This window comes from Zootermopsis nevadensis, unplaced genomic scaffold (genome assembly GCF_977971745.1).
Source record: "Zootermopsis nevadensis isolate Lab colony 2312 unplaced genomic scaffold, Znev_1.0 Znev_ptg000015l, whole genome shotgun sequence".
In the NCBI taxonomy this organism is placed as follows: domain Eukaryota; kingdom Metazoa; phylum Arthropoda; class Insecta; order Blattodea; family Termopsidae; genus Zootermopsis; species Zootermopsis nevadensis.
The window spans coordinates 1,972,597-1,996,955 of NW_028259147.1; the positions used below are offsets into that span (position 1 = coordinate 1,972,597).

Sequence of the window (24,359 nt, forward strand, 5' to 3'; positions counted from 1 at the left end):
AGTGACTATTTTCCAGAAGCATACTTGCGAAACAAAACTTTATTTCCTGCTTAATACACTAATAATTTAGTATAATTTTGTGTAAAAACTACTTTCCAAAGCGTTTGACGTTCAGATATGAGCTTTGTGACTTTTCATTTCCAGTATTTGACCCAAAACAACGGGTCATTTAATCCAAGTGAAACAGTTTGCGGAATTCAGGTTTTATTTTATGGGTTGGCATACGTGATTAGTATTGCGTGTGTGTAATGCTGTGTGAGTGAGTCGTGTTGAACTGAAGATTATTGTAACAAAATTAGTGCTTGTTGATACGTGAAGTATTTTAAATCGGAATCTACTATATTTAAAGCCGATTCTTACGTTCGTTTTGTTTTGTGGTGTTGCACATACTTATATCCAGTAGCTAAGAATAGTAATTTCAACCCTAACCTCATTCGTCATTAAATATAAGGATGGTGATTTGCTCTGCAGGTTGTGGTAAAAATGCAGTTTTGAAGGTAAGTGACACACTACTCGTTCTGTACTGTAATTTCATCATAACTTCAAGGTGAAATCCGCTGTAACAATTGATTTGCCTGACTTTTTAGATTTTCATTGCGACAAAAGTGTGAGAAGTGGTCTTGTGGATTGTGACACTGCGTAGTCTTGTAGGTGGTTCTGGAACCCAGAACACCAAAATCCACAGTTGTTCTGTCAGTTTGGAAACCGTTTAGTATGTGGGTTTATAATGTGTAAGAAACAACGTGGGGTAATCAGATTTAGGGTTATTTATGCAATGATGTGCAGCATTGAAACTGGTTCTAATTACATTGTATGTCTGTCTAATTATGTTTTCAGAGGCCCAAAACTGGAGACGCTCTATGTAAAGAATGTTTCTTTTGGGCATTCGAGACAGAAATTCACAATACAATTATTAGTGGTTCATTATTTAAGTGTGGGGATCTAGTTGCTGTAGCAGCATCTGGTGGAAAGGACTCGACGGTTCTAGCATATGTGCTAAAGCTACTTAACAAACGTCATGATTACGGACTGAAATTTGTGTTGCTGTCTGTAGATGAAGGTATTACAGGTAAGACCATGTTAGACTGCATATTACTTATGGGCTACATTGTACCCACACCCATTTTAGACATAGAGTTTTTCAGATTGTACAGAAGTGGTTAATTGATATGTAAAGAGATTTACTTTTCTGTTCTGTTGATTGCATGTATGGCGTGTGAATCATGTTCTATTTTTCTGATACTAATGAAGATTGTTGGTTTCTGTATTGCATTATGTTCACTTTAAGTCCAAATTAAGACACTGCATTTTCTGCAATCTTCAGTGTCATGACTTACATGCTGTATTACCAGTGCCAGGGTAAGGGTGTTTAAGTGTTAAAAGTTCAAGAAATGAGACTTTTTTTGGAAAGTTCGCACAAAAAGAAATTGATATAAATAGAAGATTTCTGTCTTCTGGGTTATTGCGCTGTGTAGTCTGGTCGATGTTAACCAACGTTTCAGAGGTCATACTGCCTCCGTCATCAGGGCGATGAATATGCCAATAGGGTGTGAGGAGTTGGATTTTATAGGCAGGGACGTGAAAGGTGTAGCCTGCCCCGAGCCAATGGGAGCAGGTATGGGAGTGGACCAATGGTAGCACGTGGGCGAGGGTGGGAGAGGGAGAGAAAGTAGAGAGAGAAAGGTGAGTGTAGTTGTATGGATAAAGGCCCTGAAAGGGGCCGAGTTACTGGTCTGGTTGGTTCTGGCGGCGCACTCTTGCTCGTTCTCGGAGTCCTCGGAGTGTGTGGATCAGAGGCTTCCAGGACCGGCTCAGGTGAAGTCCATCTTCCTTGTTAAAGTTATCAGGATGAAGTTCGATCTCGATGGCTTCCCTGATTAACCGGTCCATGTAGCCATGTAGACACTTCTATCCTCTCCTCAAAAACCGGCTACATGGACCGGTTAATCAGGGAAGCCATCGAGATCGAACTTCATCCTGATAACTTTAACAAGGAAGATGGACTTCACCTGAGCCGGTCCTGGAAGCCTCTGATCCACACACTCCGAGGACTCCGAGAACGAGCAAGAGTGCGCCGCCAGAACCAACCAGACCAGTAACTCGGCCCCTTTCAGGGCCTTTATCCATACAACTACACTCACCTTTCTCTCTCTACTTTCTCTCCCTCTCCCACCCTCGCCCACGTGCTACCATTGGTCCACTCCCATACCTGCTCCCATTGGCTCGGGGCAGGCTACACCTTTCACGTCCCTGCCTATAAAATCCAACTCCTCACACCCTATTGGCATATTCATCGCCCTGATGACGGAGGCAGTATGACCTCTGAAACGTTGGTTAACATCGACCAGACTACACAGCGCAATAACCCAGAAGACAGAAATCTTCATATTCACCGCTGTGAGAACCTCAAGTCTTACATGATATAAATAGAATTATACAATTAACACATGAACTTAATGCTAAAATGCCAGTTCTCCTAAATTACTTTTTACATGAAATATAGGCTGTAAAGTTATAATAATTCTTATATGTAATATTTGGATTCATACATTAATAGAATATGGGTTTTGATTTAAGGTTATCGTGATGACAGTCTGGAAACAGTGAAGCAAAACCGAGATGAATATGAGATGCCTTTAAAGATATTGTCTTATGAAGAACTTTATGGATGGACTATGGATGCCATCGTGAAGCAGGTATATTGCAACATATCTGTTCACTGTCATGCCTAAATTTCACTGACTCGTATCTCATTGTCACGTAAATTTCTTTGTAGATTGGACGCAAAAACAATTGTACATTCTGTGGTGTATTCAGACGGCAAGCATTAGATCGTGGTGCAGCATTGCTTGGTGTGGACTGCGTAGCAACAGGTCATAATGCAGATGATTTGGCCGAGACTGTTCTGATGAATATTCTGAGAGGGGACATTGCAAGACTGCAGCGCTGCACAGCTATTGTTACAGTAAGTAGTAAGAAATTATATCTCTTGACGCAGTCCAGAATTAATTTAAAATTGTTTAAAGTGTTTTTTATAGCCCATTCTTGGTGCAGTAACCCTTTCATTATGATTTTGATTACAGGCAAGCGAAGGAGCTATTCCTCGTTGTAAACCTCTCAAATACACATATGAGAAGGAGATTGTAATGTATGCGTACTTTAAGCGGTTGCATTACTTCTCCACTGAGTGTGTTTTTGCACCAAATGCGTATCGTGGTCATGCTAGGGCCTTCCTTAAGGACCTCGAGAAAATAAGGCCAACGGCTATCATGGATATTATTCATTCAGGTATGGAAATTACTTGAATTTCTGATGAAAAAATTATTAGTAAACATAACATATTTAGCAGTTTCAGACATCCATCGTTATTTATCATTTTGCAGGTTTCGTGGATAGTGTTTTGATTACAGTTTCTTAAAAATTAGTGAGAAAAAAATAGTGATGCCGTCTACGTTGGCCTGGCTTATAGGTTGTTCTAAGCAGGCCGTGATGTATGGTAGCGGTGTGTTTCTTATTGTCTTCTTGAATACATATCAGGCAATGTCGGACTTGCTCACAATTGTGTATTTCCAGCAGGCTTTCCAATAGGAATTGTTATTTTTTATGTTGAAGGTGAGAGCTTATCAGTGCGTGAGGGAGTACATCTTCCTGAAAGGGGAACGTGCTCTCGATGTGGCTTTGTCTCCAGCCAGAAATTATGCAAAGCTTGTGTTTTGCTAGATGGACTTAATAGAGGATTACCACGCCTGGGCATTGGTAAAACAAGCAAAGTAAACAAAGCAATCATAGAATCAAACAAAGAAAAATCAAGGAGTGCTGAAGAGTTCTAATACCTGGAAGAGTTCCTGCATGTGCTTTATGTATAAATTTACAGTCCGTGAGTAAATATCCCATATATTTTTATAGTCTCGCGTTTCAAGTTGACACACACGTGCATCATCAATAAGAGCATTACTTAATTACATAAAAACATTTTCCAGAAAAGCTGTGTAGTAAAAACCAAATCTGTTCTGTTATAAGAATCTCGATGTAAATGCCACTGTAGTAAGAATAAACCGAACTACAGTGTCAACCGGTTCTGACAGGCAACCCTGCTGAGACTCATAACGAGCACCAGAGGAGAGGAGCCATATTACGCACGTGCGTTACAAGACAGTAAAAGTGTTAAAAGCTGTATACCAGCAACGAACCTCAAATCTGACTTATTATTGTCTTGTAGCTCTACTAGGTTGTAAGCAATTATACTCTGTTGTTTATTCTCGTTACATATGGGGAGGACTGTACTGTACATTTAATTCAGATTCTGTCAGTATAACCCCTAATTCTCTCAATAACGGCTCGCTATGTAGAAAGCTGGAGGAAAAATACAATAGACTTGCCAGATTAGTCGAGGGGGAGAGGTCAGACTAAGACAGGTACCCTGGTCCTCCAGGTTGGGGGTTGGTCGCAAGGCTAACAACCTTGCACCGTAAAAAGGAAGATGTTTCGAAACCTCAATCAAAGCCTCGGACAGAATGGATCTAACAATAGGACCAAATGGAAGAGGAGAATTGAGGAGGCCATGGACCGAACTTGGACCGGAGAGCCATAGAAGAAGAAGAAGAAATTGGTCAACATTACAGAACTGTCTTACTACTCCATTTTTAATACCTTACATATTTATGAAGTTGAACTCCTTTGTACTTAAATACCATATTAGGTTGGTACATTGTAGTAATGGGTAATTCAGAATAGCAGTGTTCTGTGTGTTTTAATCATGCGATTTGTTGTCCACAGCAGAGAATAAAGATTAAAGTAAACAAGTCAGAAATTTAATAATATTCTTTATGTAACTCCAATTTACAAATTCACTCCGAAAAAAGTAACATGTTCTTTACCTAAAATTATATCCAATCCAGCGAATATTAAAAAAATAATTAATTTACATTTTACTGGGAGAAGTCATCTTGTTACATTCTTCTGTGTCCGTTCATTATTAAGTTTGTAAAGTGGCAATACTGATCATCCAGTTTGATCTGACAGCATCATTTGTGTTTTCATTGTGTATAAGTATTTTTGAAGCCCTATTTTGGGGTTTTCTGTTAATCAGAAGTACTGCATTTTTTTAAATCTACAGTGTGTTATATATAACTTTTTTTAAAACTTAGTGAAATTTACATAAATTTTACTGATATCAATATTAAGTCATGGATATCATATATTCTTCAGTCAGAGTGGGGTTTCTTCATCCCTTATGAAAGGGTGAAATGTGAAATTATTTTCAGCTCAGGTGCATCCTTGGTAAGATATTTTTTGCCACCGTAAGATAATTTACATTGTAGTTTCTATAATCTTTGCACGTTCTTATTATTGATTTATTTCCCCCGTGAAGAACTAATTTGAATGAATTAGGAAAAGTGATTCTGACCACTGCAAAATTCTAACAACAATAATTATGCAATGTAAGCAGTAGCTTTTGTTTGTACTTTGGCCCTACACACAGGACACAAGTCATTGATTCTTTCACTGCAGTCTAAGCACAGGCACACATGACCACAAGGTAATAAGATGATTTCACGAGGGTTTTGGTAACATACAAGACACTGTTGCAGTTCATTTAGTTCTCTGTCCCGGACATGTCTTCGTCTCATTTTCTGGGAACCATCTCGCTGTCTCCTTATAGCTTCTTCATTTAGCCTGCGCGCACGTTTCGTCCACCATCTTTGTGCTATTATCCCAATGATGACTATACCGATGCCTCCGAGTATAATTGTCAGGAACCTATGTAGGGGGTTGAAAAACAGTGGAGGATTATTAAACCAGTACATATCTTCCCAATAACCTCAAGTATAAATGGGGAGAACAGAGATGCTAACGAGCACGTGATTAATAAGTCACATGCAAATTATAAAAGCTTCAAATCATAACAATCTTATGTGCGCTCACTAAAATAGCACCCCCCACAGAGGACTTCAAATAGATAGCCTGTGCATACATAGTGCCTAGTTCTGTCATATATGATAAAGTACATGGATTGTGTTGACAGTACCTATTAGTAATAAGCAGAAAGGTCTTGATAATACATTCCGTGCTCCATGGATTTTAACTGACTTTGGACTGAAGAAGAGAAAAAGTTATGAGACATTCACTACATTGTGAAAGCAAGGAATATTCATGGATTTCCCATACCTGTATATACGCTTCTCATTATCAAGTTTTCGGATTAAGGAAGAAAGAGGCAATACCGTGAGATAATACGGATTACCATCACACGGAGCCTGCAATTTTAGTCCGCCCCTTTCTAATGCAAGTTCTCCGATTCCAGTGATGAAGGTTCCTTCCTTCAGCATCTCCTCCGTTGTCTGCACGCCCCGTTGTTGCACGCCTGTTACAGAGATGTGTATTCCTCTTGGTTTATTTAACAATAATTTCAAATTGTACAGCATTCAGTGTTAGGCTGATTAATGACTAATGATGTGGAAGGGAGTGGCTGTAGCCTATTTAAGGTGTCATCCCAGTATTTATCCCGACAAAAGCCATGGGAAACTTTGTCAGGATAGACGGTCTCTTGGCTGAGATTTCAACAATGGATGTCTGGAATACAGGATGTGTAGCATGAATGAAGACATAGTCTGTGATGAAATCAGTGTTGATAACTATGAATTTTCAGAATGTTACATGACAAAATCATGAGCATAAAATTGTCAATTTCCCATTCTGGGGGAAGAACGTAATTAAAGCTATTTATGAACAAAGTGAGAATCTTCTCAGGTGACTAGTCGTGTCAGTATAGATTTGTAGTAAAATTTTTCAGAGACCTCTCTGCCCCCATCAAGGAATGACATCACATAATTCCTTGATGATGCGGCTAGTTGCCCGAAATTTTATTGAATTGAGTCGCTAAGAAAGTTGGAGGGCATAAAATTACATATTGAGGAACTTCATAATTTATATATTAGACCATATGATATTGTGAGGTTGAGAAAATAGGGAACAGTGAGATGGTTGATTAGCATACATGGGGAAAACGTACAGTACACTTTTCAGATACAATTTACCTACCTGTAAAAAATCCCCATACAAGTTGAAGGCCACTGGGATTACTAGGTTCAAAATGACTTTCAGTAGTTTCAAGGTCTAAAATATCTGTTCTTTCAGCATCAAGCACTTCTACACTGGTTTTTGATGCTTGTAACACAAATGGAACAGAATTGTAAACCTCTTGGATAACACGCTTGTGGTCTGTGCTACAAAAGAAAACACAATCTATGATCAGTGATGGAATTTCTTGTACTTATGACTTTAACTGGCATTATATGAATATTCAGCATACCTCCAGAAGCCAGCTGAGGACCTTCTGATTAAATGTTCTTTGATACAAATCTTTTGAATGGTTCCTGTAGTTTTCCAGTTATTTATGCTTGTAACTGGAGCACCAAGTGCTTTAACTTGGCCACGTACGGCTACATATGGAAGTTTTTGATCTGGTTGTGTTCTTACTCTATCTTCCAGACTAGAATCTAATTCGACCACTGCAGCATTCTATAACAGACACAAGCAAAACTTAATGTGTGAACTGTTGTAACCTGATATACTATGTGGCCCTGCTAAAATCAGGAACACGAAAATTTCTGGAGAGATGGTTTTATAAATTTCATATATTCTATTCACTCAAAATTACAACAGTGAAATAACGAGTTAATGTTTAAAGAACTGGATGCCACCCGCATCCCAAATAACTATGGCACGTCATGTCTAAATAAGCAACATAAATCTGCGAAGTTCTAGCTGCACTCCACAGTTCTATAATCCAACACACCTGAACCTCTTTAATTGCTTTATATTGTTTAATGAATAAGTTGCAGCATATTCCAAATAATATGGAATCAAGTCCAAGCGCAAGAAATTCTCTGACATAATCCATTCCCAAAAATATTTTCTGATTTTCTTTCCACTTTGTAAAGTTTCACTTGCGCGGATCCATGTTCCACTTCAAACTCTTTTTTTGTGATCAGAAACACCAACCTGTGGATGGCTACAAGAACTAAAGCGAATTTTCTAAAATGATACTCCTTGAATTTTTTGCTGGAACTTATGAAGAACGTGATAGTTTAACTTCATTAAATAGTGTCTTTTTTCTCAGCTGTGCTTTCAGCTGTTACTTTTTAAGAAATTGTTGGATGTAGTATGATGGCAACATTGATTAATCTGTTGTGTCATGTGATTTTAGGGGGAAGGGAGGTCGAAGTAGGTTGGATGGAAATTTACGTTGTTACCGACTGAGAACTTGAAAGTGGATGCAGCCAACGAAGAGTTGCCGCTAGATCGTTATTGTGGTAGTTTTATAGTTTCTGCTGATAGATGACGGGCAATACATACATGACGTAATTCGCCACGTGCGTTGCCAACATTTGACATTGACTTACCAATATGAATGTTGGTATTTGTGCATTTAACGTCAAGCTCAAGGTACAGCGGTCTGTGGTAGTAGAAGTAGAGTTACTCTGCATTGATTTTTGGTAAAATGACGGATTTAGAAGGCAAGAGAGATGAAACAGAGACTGCGAAAAAAATTGTCCATACTTATCCTTTAATACGGGTAAGGCATATTGTCGTGTCAGTATATATTTTGTATTCAAAATATATACAGTTTGCTTCTGGAAAACTTTGGAGTTGCTTATACAAAAATAAATTATTTGCTAGAATTGTTGCACAATTTCAATTAGCAGAACGTTTGTCAAGTTTACATAATTATATCTTAAATCTCCAGCATTCTGACATGGTGGAAGAAATGAAAGGAGAAGTAATGGAACTGGTTGTCACAGCATGTGAAAAACATTCAACGAACAATGAAGTAAGTTATCATCTGTGTCCTTTATTAAATGCCATATATTCTGTGTAATCTCACACCTTACTTCTGTCACCATCAAAACTTTATGGCCACTTCCAAATTGCCCAGTGTCATTGAGTAGTTTGCTTTATGTTCAGAATAGATTATGCGGTGTTGGAGGGAAATATAATGTGTGAATGATTAATTAGAAATGATCTGGCCTGTATGAAGGTGTTAGTATTGTTGTGCCATTTATCTGGAGGAGCCGAGAACTCAGTGAAAAACCTCAGTCAAGGTAGCTAGCCTCTGGTCTGAGATCTGCACCCACTTCCTCTCACATGTGAACACATAACTAACTAAATAGATGGCTTAGGGAAGCCGAAGGTTTATCACTGAACTAACCAAAGCCGTCCACCGATCCCTGTCCTGGGCGAGCAAAATCCAGTCACTTTCTACTCCTATCTCCCATAGATCCCACCTGAGATTATCCTCCCATCTACTTCTGTTAATATTTGTGTTTGTTCAGTGGTTGTTTTTATAAGGAGTTTCACAATAGCCATTGGAAAATTTTCCTTCTGGCATATTTATCATATTATTGAATTATTTTCTTTTTCTTTGTTAAACATTCAGAACAGTTTTTATTTAATTAAATTTAATGTGGTGATAAAGGCTAATTGATCTCTTTTTTTTCCAAAACTTTATTTTTAATGTAATTCTGTGTATGTATAGACACTTTGAAATATCCAAGGATGTGAGCTTTTGTTTCCAGACAGTTGCATTTATTAAATTTAGTGACTTTTCTTCATTTGTAAGCCTTGTTTGTTTGTTTGTAACTAATGGTAAAGGGTGTGTTATTTCATCTTAATTTTAATTAACATTTAACATTTCAATTGTCCTGTCATCAGTAGTTCATATTTGACCTTGCACAGAAAACATGTTTGCTTTTCCTTTTTCATCTAGTTAAGTTTATGTACCATTAAATAACTTACTGATATGTATTCTTCTAACCACTTAGTTGCCAAAACACTAACCAAATGTTTTTGTATGTTCCGGTTAAATGGATTTTCAGATGGCTGCTCGTATGATAAAGGAAACAATGGATAAGAAGTTTGGTCCATCATGGCACACTGTTGTGGGAGAAGGGTTTGGTTTTGAAATTTCATATGAATGTAACAATTTGCTGTACATGTTCTTTGGTGGAAACCTTGCTGTCTGCATATGGAAATGTTCATAGTTCCATCTTCCCCTTAAAGCAGTTTACACTGTGATGTACAAACATCATGGTTTAAATCGTTTTGGTACAATGTGCTTTCATTCATGACAAACAGATAGTATTAAATAACGCCAAATATATTTACTTTTAAAAGCTTAAAAATGTCAGGTGCAGTGCTCGTTGTGACGAATTTTTGTAGTATTTTTTGACATTTGTTGTGTGATTATGTAGTCTATCAGTATTTGCATTGTTACCAGTTTTGAGTTGAAATTTTATTTGTTCTATATTTCATGTAACATTTAATTTAATTTATTGATTGTTTAGCATAGTTATTGTATATATTTGTTGAAAATTATTTATTTTATTTGGATCTTTTTTTAGTGGTTCTGTTGACGGTGGAAGGTGTAGTTCAGAACAGTTTACAATTTCTGATACTAGCAGTGAAAGTTTTATCAGTATCTATTTTGATGATCTCCCCTCCCCACCCCTATATTTATAATTATATTTCTTACACAATAGAATTTGTTTCAGAGGAGCCGGTTTTGATGTTTATGTTAATATTTTAGTGACGTACTACTCATTCATAAAATGTTGCTAATATTTAACATTTATTATGACCTGCAATTCAGGTTACAAAAATTGGCCCATAGTTGTGGAAATGGTATAAGAAACAAGGCGTCTAATGAAGAATGATATGAATATAATTTATACAGCAGGGATAATAATAATACATCATTTAGTGTTATGTAAGTTAGTAAACTTTAGATTTTAGTGCCACTGCTTGGGAAAGTTCACAAACATCGGCCATCTGTACACCTGCAGGTGCTTAAGTGCCCTCGAGGGGTTTTGGTGTGTCCATGGTAATTGTAGAACATTCAAAAGGAATTTAATGTGTTTAATTTTTTATTTGTGTGACTGTCACAGTCTCATATTTCTTTGAGGTAGTTGGTATAGCAAATGCAAGAACACAGTCATAGTCAAAATACTTCACTTTGCATTTTTTTTAAAATTAAATTCACATGGTGCATACTATAAATTTATAAGCTCCTCAGAGTTGCCCCTCTCCCAAAAAAAGGTTGGTGATCCCCAGCTTAGTAGCTGTGTAACGTCTAGTCATCTCATACTTTTTATGTATTATATTTTAAAATTTGAAGCTTAAATATTTATCATAAATCTATACAAAATGTTTCAAAAGAACATGAACGCATTCACATATTTCTCTTTAATTCCAGGTTAAGCTTGTATGCCAAATAGTGGTGGCTAAAATAACTAATACACCTTTTTGATTGGAAAAACAAATGGATCTGACAAATGTTTTGTCTAGAATTGTGATGATAATCATCATTCTTACTTTCATAATTTGATATTTTTAAATGTAGTTTGTTATGTGTATCATAGTATATGAAGGTAGTTGTTTATACTGTGGTAATCAAAACTGTGTATCTCATGTAGGATTTGAGGTTATGGTGATGAGTATAAAAAATGGCTGCCCTGCATGATTACATGGCATTACAGCCCAGAAGACAGCCATCTTCATTGTGTATCTCACACATGAATCCAAATGAGTTGTCTATATCAGGTATCATAATTTATCAAAATTATTTACATTGAATTTGGTGGAAACAATGCTGTTCAGTGTTGATTATGGTATTCTGGATTGCAGTGCTCTGAATTCTTATATGTGGTTACCATTGTTCCTTAGAAACATAGGCAACTATTTACAAGACTACACATCATTACAACCCAGATGACCACAGCTGACATAACCTGCATGAAGAACTGAAATTTCACACTCTTGGATTTCAGACCATTTCTGTGTTGCGTGTTGAAACATTCTGTATTATTCTGTCTTGTCTCCTCTCTCTTTATTTTTAATTTTTATATACATTGATCTTTTCCAGGTCAGTAGGTTATGTAAGGTTCAGTTACATATGAAACTACCTGCAATATTATGGAGTATACCAGAAGTAAAGTATATTTTGTGATGTGTCACATTTTGTGAGTGGAATGCAGCTCTTTCTGGGTAAAATATATTTGTATCAAGTAGTAAACAGAAAAGCTTTTATATAATACTCTTGAAGATGGTGCAGTATTTGCATTTACATATCCAAGTGTACCTTAAAGTACTTAATCCTCCATGCATACCAAAGTTTCAGATGTTTATGCTGATTAATAAGGTGTGCTGTAATATTTAAGGTTAATCTCAACAGAATAATTCAACTTCCTCAGTGGCCTTTGTGTGTGCAATTACTTTTATATATTAGCCTTTTACATAACTGTTTTGAATGTGTAGTGCCTTGCTGTTTGTATAATGTTTTATGATGTTGCATTCCAGTGGACTGCTTCCATTTTATAAAAAGACATGTTGGCCAACTGTGTATGGCAAAACAACCTTGCACAATATTTTGTGTCCTTTAAGTGTGAAACTGAAATCTGTTATTGTAAGTTTAGTTTATATCGACAAACAACTTGGCATGTGGGTGACAACATAATTCTAGAAAATTGATAGCAAATCTAATAGTGGTTTAAAAAACATTTGACTAAGGACTTAACTGCACGACTTAAATTTCAATTCAGAACTGAAACCTGAGTTAAATGTTTAAAGCAAGGCATGGCCAAGACTTCGACTGTCACTGTTGCAAGTCATCCATAATGGTCATTCACGCACCAGGTAGTTTGCTCATTATTATACATTAGTTCCATTGTGACTGCTAAAGCTAGAAGAGAGGGAGATTTCATATACAGACTTATACATACATGTATATATTTTTTATACTGTAATTAAGTTGATGCAAGTCAAGAATGTAACATCATCAGTGACAAAGTATATAATTTTAAAAGTGTTCAAATATCCCAATTGAAAATCACTGTCCCATAACCTCAAATTACAGAAAGAAATGAATGCTAACAAATTTGGGAAATACCCACTTTCCTTTACATCCTTCCATCTGAATTAAGAATAATGTGATTTAGCAGTCTGTTATTTGCATAATTATTTTTAATGTTGGTGCTGTTTGTTTTCGGCAGCCATGACAGTTGCCGAGCAGTCTGTGGCTTAGGCCTTGTGCCGTTTGGACACTGTGACTGTAGGTTCGAATCCCACTCAAAGCGTGGATGTTTGTCCGCGTTTTTCTGCGTTGTGCTGTCCTGTGTACAGGTAGAGGCCTTGCGACGGGCCGATACCTCGTCCAAGGAGTCCTACCAACTGTCTATAGATCAGAGCCAACGAAAGTTGGGACCCGCAGATGCTCAGGCACTGAAGAATGGGTCGCCTAAGTAAGTAAGAAAGTTTGTTTTTGGCAGATTTCATAATTGGAAGAGTTAATTCATAAATCGCTAGTTCTACTTTCTAAACTTCTACATGAACCAGATTGTCTTTATTCAAGTGCAAAAACTACCACTGCTGTCTTGTCTAACCTCTAACATACTGAAAGTTTATTTCTGTGTGTTCGTCATTAATGAAAATGCTGATTAAGTTTTTTGACATGCAAAACATAATTTGCTTTTTTTTGAATTCCAATTTACAGCGGACTGCTTCTAAACTGGCGCTGGCTTAACTAGCCCTCCAGCTTAAGCATAATCTTTTTCTGGGAATCCTGAAATTCTCATAAATGTAACATATTTAGTACTGCTTCAGACAATGACCAGTATACCCCATTATGCAGGTTTTGTGGTTGGTGCTGTTTAAATGTAAATCTTACACTCTCGTTCTCTAAAAATAAGTAAAATAGGAGAGAGTGGTGATTTATGGTATATCTGAAATTTACAAACCGCTGTTTGTTTAGTGATTATATTTCACTCTGTGCTGAATTTTATTTATTTATCGTTTCTCCAGATTATCTAGCTTTTCATTTAAACACCCTACCTACCATTTAGCATTGTCTATGCCAGTTAGGAAATCAGAAATTCTCTTAAACACAGGAATGCGTCCGACACTGAAAGTGTCCTTTTGAACGTTAAACAAGCCATGCCAGGAAAAAAAATAAAATATATACATAATCCATATAAATAATGTGTCTGATGAAATTTATGAGTAAATTATTTATTTACTTAAGCATTTCTGCATAATACAATATGCATTAATCAATTTTAAACAACTACATAATATGTAAGATTTGATGTATATTTACTAACCAAAAATCCAGCTTTCTTCGCGTCATGACAGATATAGTTGCAAATATTTCATGGGGAATGTGGAAACGAATGATGTGTGTCTGGCGTAATATATGTTTTATGAGTACTTTCAAGAAATGTGTAGTGTAGTAAACACTGCACTTTAGAAACACATCTGAATGTTTAACAAATGCTTATAAATGCAATTCGTTACATTGACAAATGTCTACACCTAGCCTAAAGCAGCATTATTCTATGTTTACATCAATCACCTAGTTACAATAAGAATATTGTTTTCCACAATTCTCTTGTTGCAATGACTCAGGCTTCAACATGTACTTTGCACCTGTTCCAAAGTGCTGACAAAACTTTTACAAAAAAATACATCATATTTAAAGTTTATTAACCAATGTAGGCAAATACTACTCTAAAGTAAACATTTCTTAATGTCAAAATTGAAGTAAGGGTTACATTTACAACTTGGAACTAAGTATCATTCGCGATAACAATACAACACAGCATGAAGCTGGAAGTTACGGCACAGAAATGCAGTCTTCAGTTACAGATGCTCTCTCTAGATTAATGGCCATGCGATTCAGTCTCTTCTTCGCTTACTGGACAGTCCCACCTGAGATGCACTTCGGGTGTTAAATTGATGATGTGCACGTTGATTGCCTGGTTCTTCTCGTATTTCGGAGGAATCGGACATAGTCTGTACTTGACTTCATCGCCAGGCAGTGGTATATACTCCCCCTCAATGCTGAAACAAAGGTCAGGTTTAACGTCATGCAATCCCCATTTTCCTTGTACGGTCGTACCTGAATAGTCAGATGCATCGCTACTTACAGCCACTTGCTGTTTCTCACTCTGTTTGCTTGTCCGTCTCATCCACTTGGTGATCACCACTAACGCATGTACTTTGACACTCTAACTTATAAAGTCTGCAAAATTCCTACATCCAGCCATTTTTCACAAAATAAAAAACTTTACAGAAAATAATAATTCTGAAATTAACTATCAAACATAAAATTTTTCAGCAATATCTGATAACAGTCCACTTCATGATGTGGAACTTCACAATTCATTTTGCAAGGACCACAATAGTTTCTTAGATATTCAGAAATTAATTTCTGGAAGTTTAATCACATCTGTTGGTGGAAGCAACAGAAGTACCTAGAAGTCCGCTGAGCTAATAGTCGCACTACTGGTTGTGTGTACCGATACAGAAATAAATCCTGAGAAGCAACCTGTCACCAGGGCAGTTACATTTCTACTCTTGCATTTTGAACCTCATTTTACATGCTGTTTTTTTTCCAGGTACTTTTAAGTAAGTTTCATCATTTGAACATGACTTTAATAGTTTAAAACAAACAGGCTGTTAACTTACTCAGAGATGTGGACAAATATATCTCCTCCAGTGGAATCCGAGGAGATAAAACCATGACCCTTTGATCTGCTGAACATCCTCACTTTCCCCAACTCAGTTGGATTCTCAAATGCCCTTGCTGATCTAATAACACAATAGATTACAGGAAACTACAGGTATGTTTAAATATCTTGTGTCTCCAATTGCCCAAGAAGTTAATTAGGATTATAATTTATTTACATTCCACAGATCTTTCATTGTACAAACTGAGGATGTGGTACATGTCATTGTATGATTATGAAGACTACAATAAAATACATACTATATTCATTAATTGGAAAATGTTTCCAAACTGAAACCCCTATTGTTCATGCAAATTAAATATGAGGTACCACTTGACAATTAGCAGGTAATATTTAGAGCTGGAGGCATGAGTTTAACAATTACTTGTTACATACAATTCTGTATGCATATGCACAGGAACCAATTAATCCTGTGAAATCTATAAAAAAAAATAATTTAATGCGTGAAATTCGCTGTTCTATCATTCCTTGCAATTAGTACCTTACAGTATGTGATGATTACCACCACTCCTGTAAGTCGTTCAAATTCTTGACCAGCTGATGCTACATAACCTAACAAACTACTTTCATGTCATCAAATAATTTAACAGTGTGAATAAACACAAGTTTCCTCCTCTTCGCTGTTGTTTATTGCATTCTCAATTTTATTCTTTAAGTTCATAGCACCTTGAACTGAACTGATTTTTGTACCTTGACTTGTTCCACGGTATTTATACAATATGGCAGTCTAACATTGCATAACCTTATTTATTTGTAGTATTTTTAATTATGATTTCAGTATCTCAAACAATACAGCATCAAATGAAAGCATGACTGGTGAATAATGAAATAGAAAGGAAGTGGTCAAGGCCTAACTTAAATTACTATTGTGGCACATGACTGAACAGACTGGGCAAAATCACGAAAAACCTCAGGTAGGATAACTGGTAACAAGCCAATAATTTAACCCAAGACTCCCCAAATACGAGGCGGGAGTGCTAACCACTGCATTCCAGGTTTCATAAGCCTTGCTAGAAGAAGTAAATACAATATAACAAGTATGTAAAAAGGTCGCCACAGTTACCCAATTACAGTTTGATATAAAATAAATATACAATGAACTGATACAAAAAGTACTCACGTAGATTCAGTCCTGGTACGCCTAGTAACAATTGGGCTTGGCACTTGTAATTTGGGGCTGCCACCAGGTGATTCTGGCGACAGGAGCGATGGACTATTATGTTTCCCAGCATATTTAGGTTGTCCAGACAAACTGTCGGACATGTTAGTCACACAAGAACGAATCTGCAACCGAAGAGCTATCAATAAAAAGACCAATACAAAACAAGGTTTCGAAATATGACCTTGTTACGTCAAGTACTTGAAACACATTCACAGTGATTGATGTTTATAAATCGTACGTTTAAATGCCGATTAATCCTGATCAACCTCCACTTAAAAACAGAAAGACTTTTCCCACCATAAGCTTACCTAGAGCCTGTTATGATGAAGAATTGTGCGCTTACTGTACTTGTTTCATCTTAATCTTGATAACAGCCACAACGAAACGCACTAAACATGACCACTGCCTCCCACCGTATGTTAACGCTATGGTGAAGACACCTGACGAATCAATGAAGGGTCAAGTTTTTAAAGATTTGATGATTAGGTTTGAACTGTTTTACAAAATCTAGGCACCTGAAGACGATGATAGCCCTCAGAATATTTCGAGTTCTATCCTACTAATCTGTAGCTCGAAGGTTAATAGTTATTGGTCACGGCTGCCAATATATAGAACATTAATAAATAATACATAACATGATATTATGGATTGGCTTAATATTATACTTACGAGGAACCTTTAAACAAGTGTTAATTACGTTTTTAATAATTGACAGGCACTTTACTCTGCTTATTGATAACTACAGTAGATGTTGCTGACATCATTTCGGTCTGAACTGAATTTTGTAACGTATCATTAATTCTAGACTGATTACATTAGAACCACTGATTATTTATGCAGTTTAATGCTTTATGCACCTCAAATTGCTGTTTACACTACATCAGCAGCGCATTTTTAAATTTAATACAAGATCTCTTACTCATTCGTGAATATTCATAATTTTGCAAAACAACGAAATATTTTATAACAATGTATAAAAATTATAACAAATGTATCACACCAAAAACAACATTTGGCTTATTTTCTGGAATTTAAAATAATTATCTGTTTATTTTATATATAATGTTTCCGGCCTTACAATATTTTCGCAAGCAATTAAATCAGTGGGGTAAATTTAGTTTTGATGCAATGTGAAGAGGCTCTCACTGGTGTTTATTAATTGTCTTTATAATTGATGATGGGAATGCATAAAATATGAACTTTGTGAACAGACACAACACATGCTGTTCATTAATTTGTGATAATGCAAATTAATATGGCAATTCATACAGTTTAAAAGTATCAACTGTATATTTTCTGTTTTTCAGTGCTGTTGTTAGCAGGGAAATCTTTCGGGTAAATTTAGGTATGATGCAAGGTGAAGGGGCGGTAACGGATTTCGCGCATTTGTGTATGTGGAAGATATATTTACTGACATTAACTTTATTTGCTAATTTGCGATAATGTAATTATCTTCACAGTGTACTGAAGGTGTGAACTGAATATTCATCAGCTAAGGTTCTGTAGTTCTTCACATATGCCAGAAATTAAATTAACAGAAGTTAAAGATTATACTTTGCAGGTAGAGTAACGTTATGTGGTGTTGGTCAGTTATTTTCCTTGATGTATCCAGTTCAATAATTGGGAACACCATTTCGCAGTTTCATTTACTTTATTCTGTCTCACATTTATAAGTGGTGTTCGTAATTTTAAATTTGTAGGATGAGAAACATCCAGTCGAGAATCTTCTCAGTGGACGTGCCAATGGTGGAAAATGGCTTATTCCTGCTTCAAGATCAGCTTCATCCATGACAGCAACATTTCAGCTAGCAAAGTGCTGCGTTATCAGTAGTGTGCACATTGGTATTAAAATTATTTTATGATTTTAAATAGTTACTTTATCTTCTAATTCCTGGTAGCAGGAAGCTGAACTTAATTGTTTTATCCATGTCCAGAACATCTCTGGTGCCCATCCAGTTTTTTAACAATGGATAACTTCATAAATGTTTCCTGTAGAGTTAAAGAAAACTACAGTGTGAAGGCAGTCATTCATATGAGATGTGATAAATAATGGACTGATTCTGTGAAAGGATACATTTTGACAGATGTTACTATTAGATCCATTGTCTAAAAGTAATTTTAGTATGGGTGTCAGAATTAGACCCTTTCAACCACACTATGTATTGGAAGAAATATGTGATGATCAAGAAAAGTGGGGTAAGTTTTCCATAAAGACAAGAGATGACCATCCTCCCCAAGTGCCTACTTGGTGTATAGTGAGACAGCTTTTATACAGTTATTTAAATTTCACGGTAGTAGTTACTAGGTTTTATTTGCACTTTAGTGTCATTGAAGAGCAGTTTGTAGCCTTGTCTGTCTCTCTCTGTAGTGCTGCATCTTTCATCGCTTATGCAGCAATGACCCTTCAGTGCACTGAACAATTGCCTTGGTTCATATTGTAGCAATAATGACCTTGGACCTCATTGTTGCATTTGTTGTTCCCTTGGCTGTCCTGCTGACATCATCACCTATGATGGGGCATAATAAACACCTTTGAAATTTAGTGTACTCCAAAGAGTATGTTTATAATCTTGTTCTTTTTAGGAAACAGTGGTTCTGCATTTGTGTCTCTTCTGGTATCAAGGACAGGATGTTCTGAGTTCAAAGACCTGTTACCTTGTTGTGCTATGATGACGGTACAACAGAGTAGGAGTGGCCAAAATAAAAACTGCGTTAAACTTTTTAACAAAGGTGGGTCCATATAATTCTAATCCTGAACTGATATATAATCAGATGTTATACAGGGATTATGGCATATATATTAAAACTGAAAATTAATTTTCTTATGTAGACGACTTCCTCGAAGCAACTAAAAAGGAAAAATGGGACCTATTACGTGTGGTTGTCACACAACCATTTAATCAGAGAATGCAGTTTGGAGTTTGTTTTCTGCGTGTGTTCAGTTTTCAGGAAGAGGAAACTGAAAGTACGAAAGTTAATTCAGATTCTTTTTCCAAATTGGAAAAAATGAGGAGTCAAATCAATAGCCCTCTGAGGTAAGTTGAACGCTTAAGATTGAGGTGGGATAAATTAATATCAGGGTTGGCAACAGTCATCATTGATCTCTTCACCGAATACTTATAACATTTTTTTTTAAATAATTAAAAATTTAAACAAAAACTGCAATGTTAAATTTGAAATTCATTGCGCTGATATGATCGTTTAAGTCGATTGGCTCGGTTTTCATCGTAATTAGAAAGTGGTATTATATCGTGTTTATTTTTGCAGCCCACCAAGCTCGAAGTTGGCCGGTCAACAATTCAGTGGTTCACCTCTTACTCGTAAGGATAAGCTCTTTCGTCTGCTGGGTCAGCAGCATAATAAACTCCAGGAAAACAGGAAGACAACTTTGACTAGAGCGAGGGATGAAGAATGTGAAGGTTTATTTGAAGCAGTTGTACTCAGTTTTATGGAGTCTCTAAATCTGTGTGATAAAGATTTGGACAACATTGCATTAATTGATGTACAAAAGAAAATGGAAAAGGTCCATGGTCGAGAGTTGTCACTCGAGGAAAGACATACTTTTTTCACCGTTGTCAAAGATTATGTGATATCATTGAAAGATACAAAATCCAACGATGCGAAGTCGCAACATCTTGACCAAACCATCGAAACGGAGCCGCGTTCCAAAGAGGAGTTTGTAAAACCAAAAGAACTCATTGTCGCTGTAAATTTACCACAACGCGACAGTGGTGCTCGAAAGAAGCTGATTTTGGGGGTAGAATGCAGTGCGAACAGCGGTGGAGACGGAACAGGTTCGATGGATACGCAAAGAGATTACTCCACGGATGCTAGTACGTCCAGGACAAGCTGTTATGATGATCTGAGTCCTGCAGCCAGAAGAAATCTTATTTGTTTAGAGGATTCTGGTCGTACACTTGAATCCATGCGTCATGAAAGAAAAAGGACTGGTAAGGTAGTAGGTTGTTGCAGATGTTTTTTGAATACGTTAGGCCAACAGAAGCCGATGGGACAGGTGAAGAGGAAATTTTCAGAGATTGATGATCCGAGTGAAAATTGCCATGCAGTAGACTGTTACGAGATGGATATTACTGCTAATTTTGATGTTTCAGAACCACAGGAAGTCAATCCTGATGTAGAACGCTGTACAAGAGAAAATTTAGTTGAATGTCCTGTATGTGGCGGTAAGTTAAAATTTTTAGTTTCCGTTTTTTTGAACAAGATGTTTCTTCATAATGTTCTTCGAGTGTGGGTCTCGTGATCTTTCCTCATCAGGAGGAAAGTTAGCTGGTATATTGGTCTTGGACTGTTAGGAGAATTTTTAATTAAATTTCCCCAAATTTAATGTTTACAGTATAGACAAATCCTGATATAGTACCCTCTCTGTATAATGCTGCCCTTACGTTGCACCACAGAAGTCTTGTAACGGAAATTTCGTTCGTAAAATGTCTTCGCTTATGCGAGTCAACATCTGCCAACATGCAAATGGGTTTTCAGCCCAGTGACTCCAAATTAGTAATCTTGTTTCGGAGTTTTTTGGTTTTTGCAATGACTTCAGAAAATGTGAAAGAGAAAGGCTTTTCAGAAGTTGACTAAGAAAATTGTTGCTTGAGATGTGCCAAAATTTAATGACTTTGTGAAACTAATGAAATCATTAAGTTTCTGTGAAGTGCAGTTTCATTGTATTGACACACTTTCTGAAGAATTAATGCATTGGATTTATGAATTTAGAATTATGCTGTGGGTAACCTTGGGGTCTACCAAAACTTTGTAAGTATATTTTAAGTAGTATATAATCTCTACTCATCTTTTCTCATTCATGCTCCTTCACAGTGCATGTCATATCAGTGCAGAAGGATCAGGGCTGTGGAGTCAGAGTTGTGGAGTTGGAAGCAATTTTAGGTGGAGTCGGAGTCGCTAAAAATGAACCGACTCAGACTCCGACCTCCATATAAAATCTTAACAACACTTTCGCTACCGTGTGAGTCGCCAGCGGCCTAACGCTTAGGAAGATTGAGCGACGCGTTGAGGCACGTGGCGTGGGAATAATGCTTTGTATCTTTGGCTCCGATACTCTAAGAATAAAAACTGTCTACAAATAAACTGATTTCTGCAATAACCATTAGATGTATATTTAAATATATGTTATAAGTTTAAAAAGTAGGCTAATGATTTACGTGGTGGTGATCAAATCTCTTATGGTGCCATTTACCATTTTAGTAAGTTTACCCTTATTAATACATATTGATCTTTTTTGAAGGAGGCGGGGTCGGAGGTTTTGGTACCGACTCCACAGCCCTGGGGAGGCTGCTTGTTGAAATGTTATTATTGTAACAATATTTGAAATACGTAATGACTCGTGTATTTCTGTGCATTCCAGTATACTTTGAAAGTGATATCATTGAAAACCACTCTTCGGAATGTGTCTCGTTTTCCGACAACCCCGTAACAGAGGATTCTGTTATACAGGAACTGGTAAACTAATAAGATTGATCATTTCTTATGTGTTCATTTATACCTTTTCTTCCTTTTTAATTTATGTGTCTTAATAATTCTGTTTCTTTTTCAGACATGTCCATTGTGCTTAAAGAAGTTCAGCGCGGCAATTATAGATGCACATGCCAACGTTTGTGCCTCACAAATGTTTGGAGATTAAAAATTATTGGAACAAGATGATACCTAAAAAGAAAAGAAACATTAAAATAATTATTTTATTCATTTAAGTGGAACTTCAAACACAAATATTGTAAAATTAGCATCATTACAGCAGAAATTTCAGTTGTATGATGCATTTATCATTTTTCATCATACGCAGTTGTCATCCATGGACATAAGTGAGATATCAGGTTCTCACGGTGGCAAGTATGAAGATTGCTGTATTCTGGGTTGTAGCGCTGTGTAGTCTTTTAGAACTTTGCTGCTGTTGTAAAAGGTGCTACACCCTGATGGCGGAGGCATCAGTAAACTTTTACCAGACTACGCGGTTCTGTAATCCAGGAGACGGCCAATTTCAGAAAACCTGTCTGTTGGGCCCCCTGGTTGAGCTGGTCTCAGATGTGGACCAGGCTAGCTCAATCAGTGGTTATGAAAGTTTTTAGCTACATGTAGCAGACTGTGGTTTCATGAACAGCCATGCAGAACATAAGCCTCAAAATATAATATGTTGATTGTTATAATGGCAGCTGTTCAAGATGTGCAATCAATTGTGAACTGTATCTTATGTTGTTCAGAAATAACTTGGAGAGAAACCTGTCTCAAAATCTCTTTGTCCACCTCAAATGCCATTGAACTGACCTTCCTTCTCCACTTCATAATTGCCTTTTCAGCTTCACAAGTCTGTCCATCGTTTTCTGCTGACTGCCTGTGGTATGGCGTGGCCTTTGTAATGTCTTACTTATGTTGTTTTGTGAATGGAGTAATTGATAAGCTGTACAAATTATCTCCCACACAGGGAACTTTATGTCATTTGAGATACAGTTATATAAGTGCAGGCCTGAGATAACTGAATGTTACTTCACATGCCCTTTTAACTTGGTGTTTTATGGTATGTGGAGGTAAGATTAGGTAACTTGAATATCTTAGGTTATCATATGCAATGAAATCAACTTAGTATGAGGAAAGTTGTTTGGTGATAAATGTAAGGAAAGATTAGGTAGGGTTAGAATGCAGAAGATTTATCAAAGATTCTGTTGGTGTGGGTTGTGTTGGTATTAATTTTAATTATGTTAGATGACAGGTTAAGTTTTATTTAAAAAAATGAAACTGTACATGCCATGTATTAGAATATAAAAATAAGCAAACAAACTGTTACATGTAAATGATTGGTGCCAAACGCATTTCGACAAGGTCGACCTCTTAAGGTCGAAATGCGTTTGATAGTAGTGTCATTTATCAGTTTGCTTATTTTTATATTCTACGTTTTATTTGGGTGAGGTTAAACAAGTTGAAGAAAGCTGCAGTAATATGGTGTAATTTGTAAGTTTACGTAACTTCGAATATCTCAGCACTATGTTAAGGGACCAGTGGGACTTTGGAAATTTCACCGTTTAGTATTACATAAAATGACAAGCCAAATTCTTCCTTATTGCCGTATGGACGGGAGCAAGGCAGTGGAATTATTTTCGACCAATCACAGATGAGTTCATTGAAACTCATGCGTTTCGGTTTAAATAATAGTGAGTAAATAATAAGTAAATCAAAATCGAACCCCTAACATTTGGTATTTTATATTATAGAAATAAATCATATCAATAAAATTTATGAAATTACGGAAGTTTCAGAATCTGCATTTGCTAATTTGTCTTCTGTGATATTGCGCTGTGTAGCCTCGTAGACAGTGACTGACGTATCAGAGTTGCTTACTGTCTACGTAATCAGTGCGAAAAATGTGATTGAACATGGCGGGGTGGATGGAATGTTTGAACGTGTGTCAGCTCGTGTGCGGGATACTTCAAGTCTTTGGTTATGTGTGCTATTTAGTGTTTTGCAGAAGAACATAAGTATGTGAGTAAGACATCCAGCATCGATTATTATGGAGTAAAGGTAAGTGAACATGATGTTCTTTATGACAGACCCTCCCGATCATTTTGCATTAGTCTGGTGAGTTGTATTGT

At 36.6% G+C, this 24,359-nt stretch overlaps 6 protein-coding genes across 11 annotated transcripts in view; 4 read left to right on the plus strand and 2 right to left on the minus strand.

Moving 5' to 3' along the window:
- Positions 1-121: 121 nt before the first annotated feature.
- On the plus strand, positions 122-6,368 carry Ctu1 (Cytosolic thiouridylase subunit 1). Its single transcript, XM_087349034.1, has 6 exons — positions 122-497; positions 838-1,069; positions 2,578-2,696; positions 2,777-2,965; positions 3,084-3,288; positions 3,613-6,368. The coding sequence occupies exons 1-6, from the start codon at positions 453-455 to the stop codon at positions 3,828-3,830; spliced, it is 1,008 nt and encodes a 335-aa protein (XP_087205160.1). The 5' UTR covers positions 122-452; the 3' UTR covers positions 3,831-6,368.
- On the minus strand, positions 4,807-7,989 carry LOC110833583 (mitochondrial E3 ubiquitin protein ligase 1). Its single transcript, XM_022071843.2, has 5 exons — positions 7,799-7,989; positions 7,313-7,521; positions 7,042-7,226; positions 6,169-6,364; positions 4,807-5,760 (listed from the first exon to the last, which is right to left on the minus strand). Exons 1-5 carry the CDS (start codon positions 7,901-7,903, stop codon positions 5,433-5,435), a joined length of 1,023 nt encoding a protein of 340 aa, XP_021927535.1. The 5' UTR covers positions 7,904-7,989; the 3' UTR covers positions 4,807-5,432.
- A 392-nt stretch (positions 7,990-8,381) lies between these two features.
- On the plus strand, positions 8,382-12,865 carry LOC110833586 (dynein axonemal light chain 4). Of its 2 annotated transcripts, XR_015535222.1 has the most exons (4): positions 8,382-8,578; positions 8,750-8,833; positions 9,879-11,601; positions 11,725-12,865. XR_015535222.1 is itself a non-coding variant. In XM_022071847.2 (3 exons), exons 1-3 carry the CDS (start codon positions 8,504-8,506, stop codon positions 10,041-10,043), a joined length of 324 nt encoding a protein of 107 aa, XP_021927539.2. In that variant the 5' UTR covers positions 8,382-8,503; the 3' UTR covers positions 10,044-12,865. The 2 variants fall into 2 exon arrangements, 1 of the variants encoding a protein (XP_021927539.2); XM_022071847.2 differs by having other exon boundaries at positions 9,879-12,865.
- A 1,178-nt stretch (positions 12,866-14,043) lies between these two features.
- LOC110833585 (cold shock domain-containing protein CG9705) lies at positions 14,044-17,504 on the minus strand. Of its 4 annotated transcripts, none has more exons than XM_087349041.1 (4): positions 17,416-17,504; positions 16,705-16,868; positions 15,523-15,645; positions 14,044-14,895 (listed from the first exon to the last, which is right to left on the minus strand). In XM_087349041.1, exons 2-4 carry the CDS (start codon positions 16,845-16,847, stop codon positions 14,715-14,717), a joined length of 447 nt encoding a protein of 148 aa, XP_087205167.1. In that variant the 5' UTR covers positions 16,848-16,868; positions 17,416-17,504; the 3' UTR covers positions 14,044-14,714. The 4 variants fall into 4 exon arrangements, with proteins under 4 accessions (XP_087205167.1, XP_087205166.1, XP_021927538.1 ...); XM_087349040.1 differs by having other exon boundaries at positions 16,705-16,882; positions 17,416-17,501; XM_022071846.2 differs by lacking the exon at positions 17,416-17,504 and adding an exon at positions 17,055-17,338 and having other exon boundaries at positions 16,705-16,882.
- Positions 17,505-17,981: 477 nt separating this feature from the next.
- Positions 17,982-22,998, plus strand: LOC110833550 (uncharacterized). 2 transcript variants are annotated; one of them, XM_022071763.2, is made up of 8 exons: positions 17,987-18,307; positions 18,447-18,588; positions 19,330-19,476; positions 19,577-19,781; positions 20,014-20,696; positions 20,859-20,930; positions 22,127-22,221; positions 22,316-22,998. In XM_022071763.2, exons 1-8 carry the CDS (start codon positions 18,263-18,265, stop codon positions 22,400-22,402), a joined length of 1,476 nt encoding a protein of 491 aa, XP_021927455.1. In that variant the 5' UTR covers positions 17,987-18,262; the 3' UTR covers positions 22,403-22,998. The 2 variants fall into 2 exon arrangements, with proteins under 2 accessions (XP_021927454.1, XP_021927455.1); XM_022071762.2 differs by having other exon boundaries at positions 17,982-18,307; positions 20,014-20,930.
- A 1,120-nt stretch (positions 22,999-24,118) lies between these two features.
- Positions 24,119-24,359, plus strand: part of LOC110833551 (neurotrimin) — a 524,202-nt gene continuing 523,961 nt past the window's right edge. Inside the window, exon 1 of the mRNA XM_022071767.2 lies at positions 24,119-24,288. The gene's annotated coding sequence lies outside the window, so the exon portion shown is untranslated. The remainder of the gene's footprint in view (positions 24,289-24,359) is intronic.

Bases quoted from the DNA above. Each gene is read 5' to 3' on its own strand.
- Ctu1 (XM_087349034.1), top strand. From the start codon at position 453: ATGGTGATTTGCTCTGCAGGTTGTGGTAAAAATGCAGTTTTGAAG. The intron at 1,070-2,577 runs GTAAGACCATGT...TTTTGATTTAAG, and splicing joins TGTAGATGAAGGTATTACAG to GTTATCGTGATGACAGTCTG. The intron at 2,697-2,776 runs GTATATTGCAAC...ATTTCTTTGTAG, and splicing joins TGGATGCCATCGTGAAGCAG to ATTGGACGCAAAAACAATTG.
- LOC110833583 (XM_022071843.2), bottom strand. From the start codon at position 7,903: ATGGATTATGTCAGAGAATTTCTTGCGCTTGGACTTGATTCCATATTA. The intron at 7,522-7,798 runs GTGTGTTGGATT...TGTCTGTTATAG, and splicing joins AAGCAATTAAAGAGGTTCAG to AATGCTGCAGTGGTCGAATT. The intron at 5,761-6,168 runs GTATGGGAAATC...CCCCCTACATAG, and splicing joins AATGAGAAGCGTATATACAG to GTTCCTGACAATTATACTCG.
- LOC110833586 (XM_022071847.2), top strand. From the start codon at position 8,504: ATGACGGATTTAGAAGGCAAGAGAGATGAAACAGAGACTGCGAAAAAA. The intron at 8,579-8,749 runs GTAAGGCATATT...TTAAATCTCCAG, and splicing joins ATACTTATCCTTTAATACGG to CATTCTGACATGGTGGAAGA. The intron at 8,834-9,878 runs GTAAGTTATCAT...ATGGATTTTCAG, and splicing joins AACATTCAACGAACAATGAA to ATGGCTGCTCGTATGATAAA.
- LOC110833585 (XM_087349041.1), bottom strand. From the start codon at position 16,847: ATGTCCGACAGTTTGTCTGGACAACCTAAATATGCTGGGAAACATAAT. The intron at 15,646-16,704 runs GTGAGTACTTTT...TTGTGTTATTAG, and splicing joins CGTACCAGGACTGAATCTAC to ATCAGCAAGGGCATTTGAGA. The intron at 14,896-15,522 runs GTAAGTTAACAG...CCTTTGTTTCAG, and splicing joins ATATTTGTCCACATCTCTGA to CATTGAGGGGGAGTATATAC.
- LOC110833550 (XM_022071762.2), top strand. From the start codon at position 18,263: ATGCCAGAAATTAAATTAACAGAAGTTAAAGATTATACTTTGCAG. The intron at 19,782-20,013 runs GTAAGTTGAACG...TTATTTTTGCAG, and splicing joins CAAATCAATAGCCCTCTGAG to CCCACCAAGCTCGAAGTTGG. The intron at 20,931-22,126 runs GTAAGTTAAAAT...TGTGCATTCCAG, and splicing joins TGAATGTCCTGTATGTGGCG to TATACTTTGAAAGTGATATC.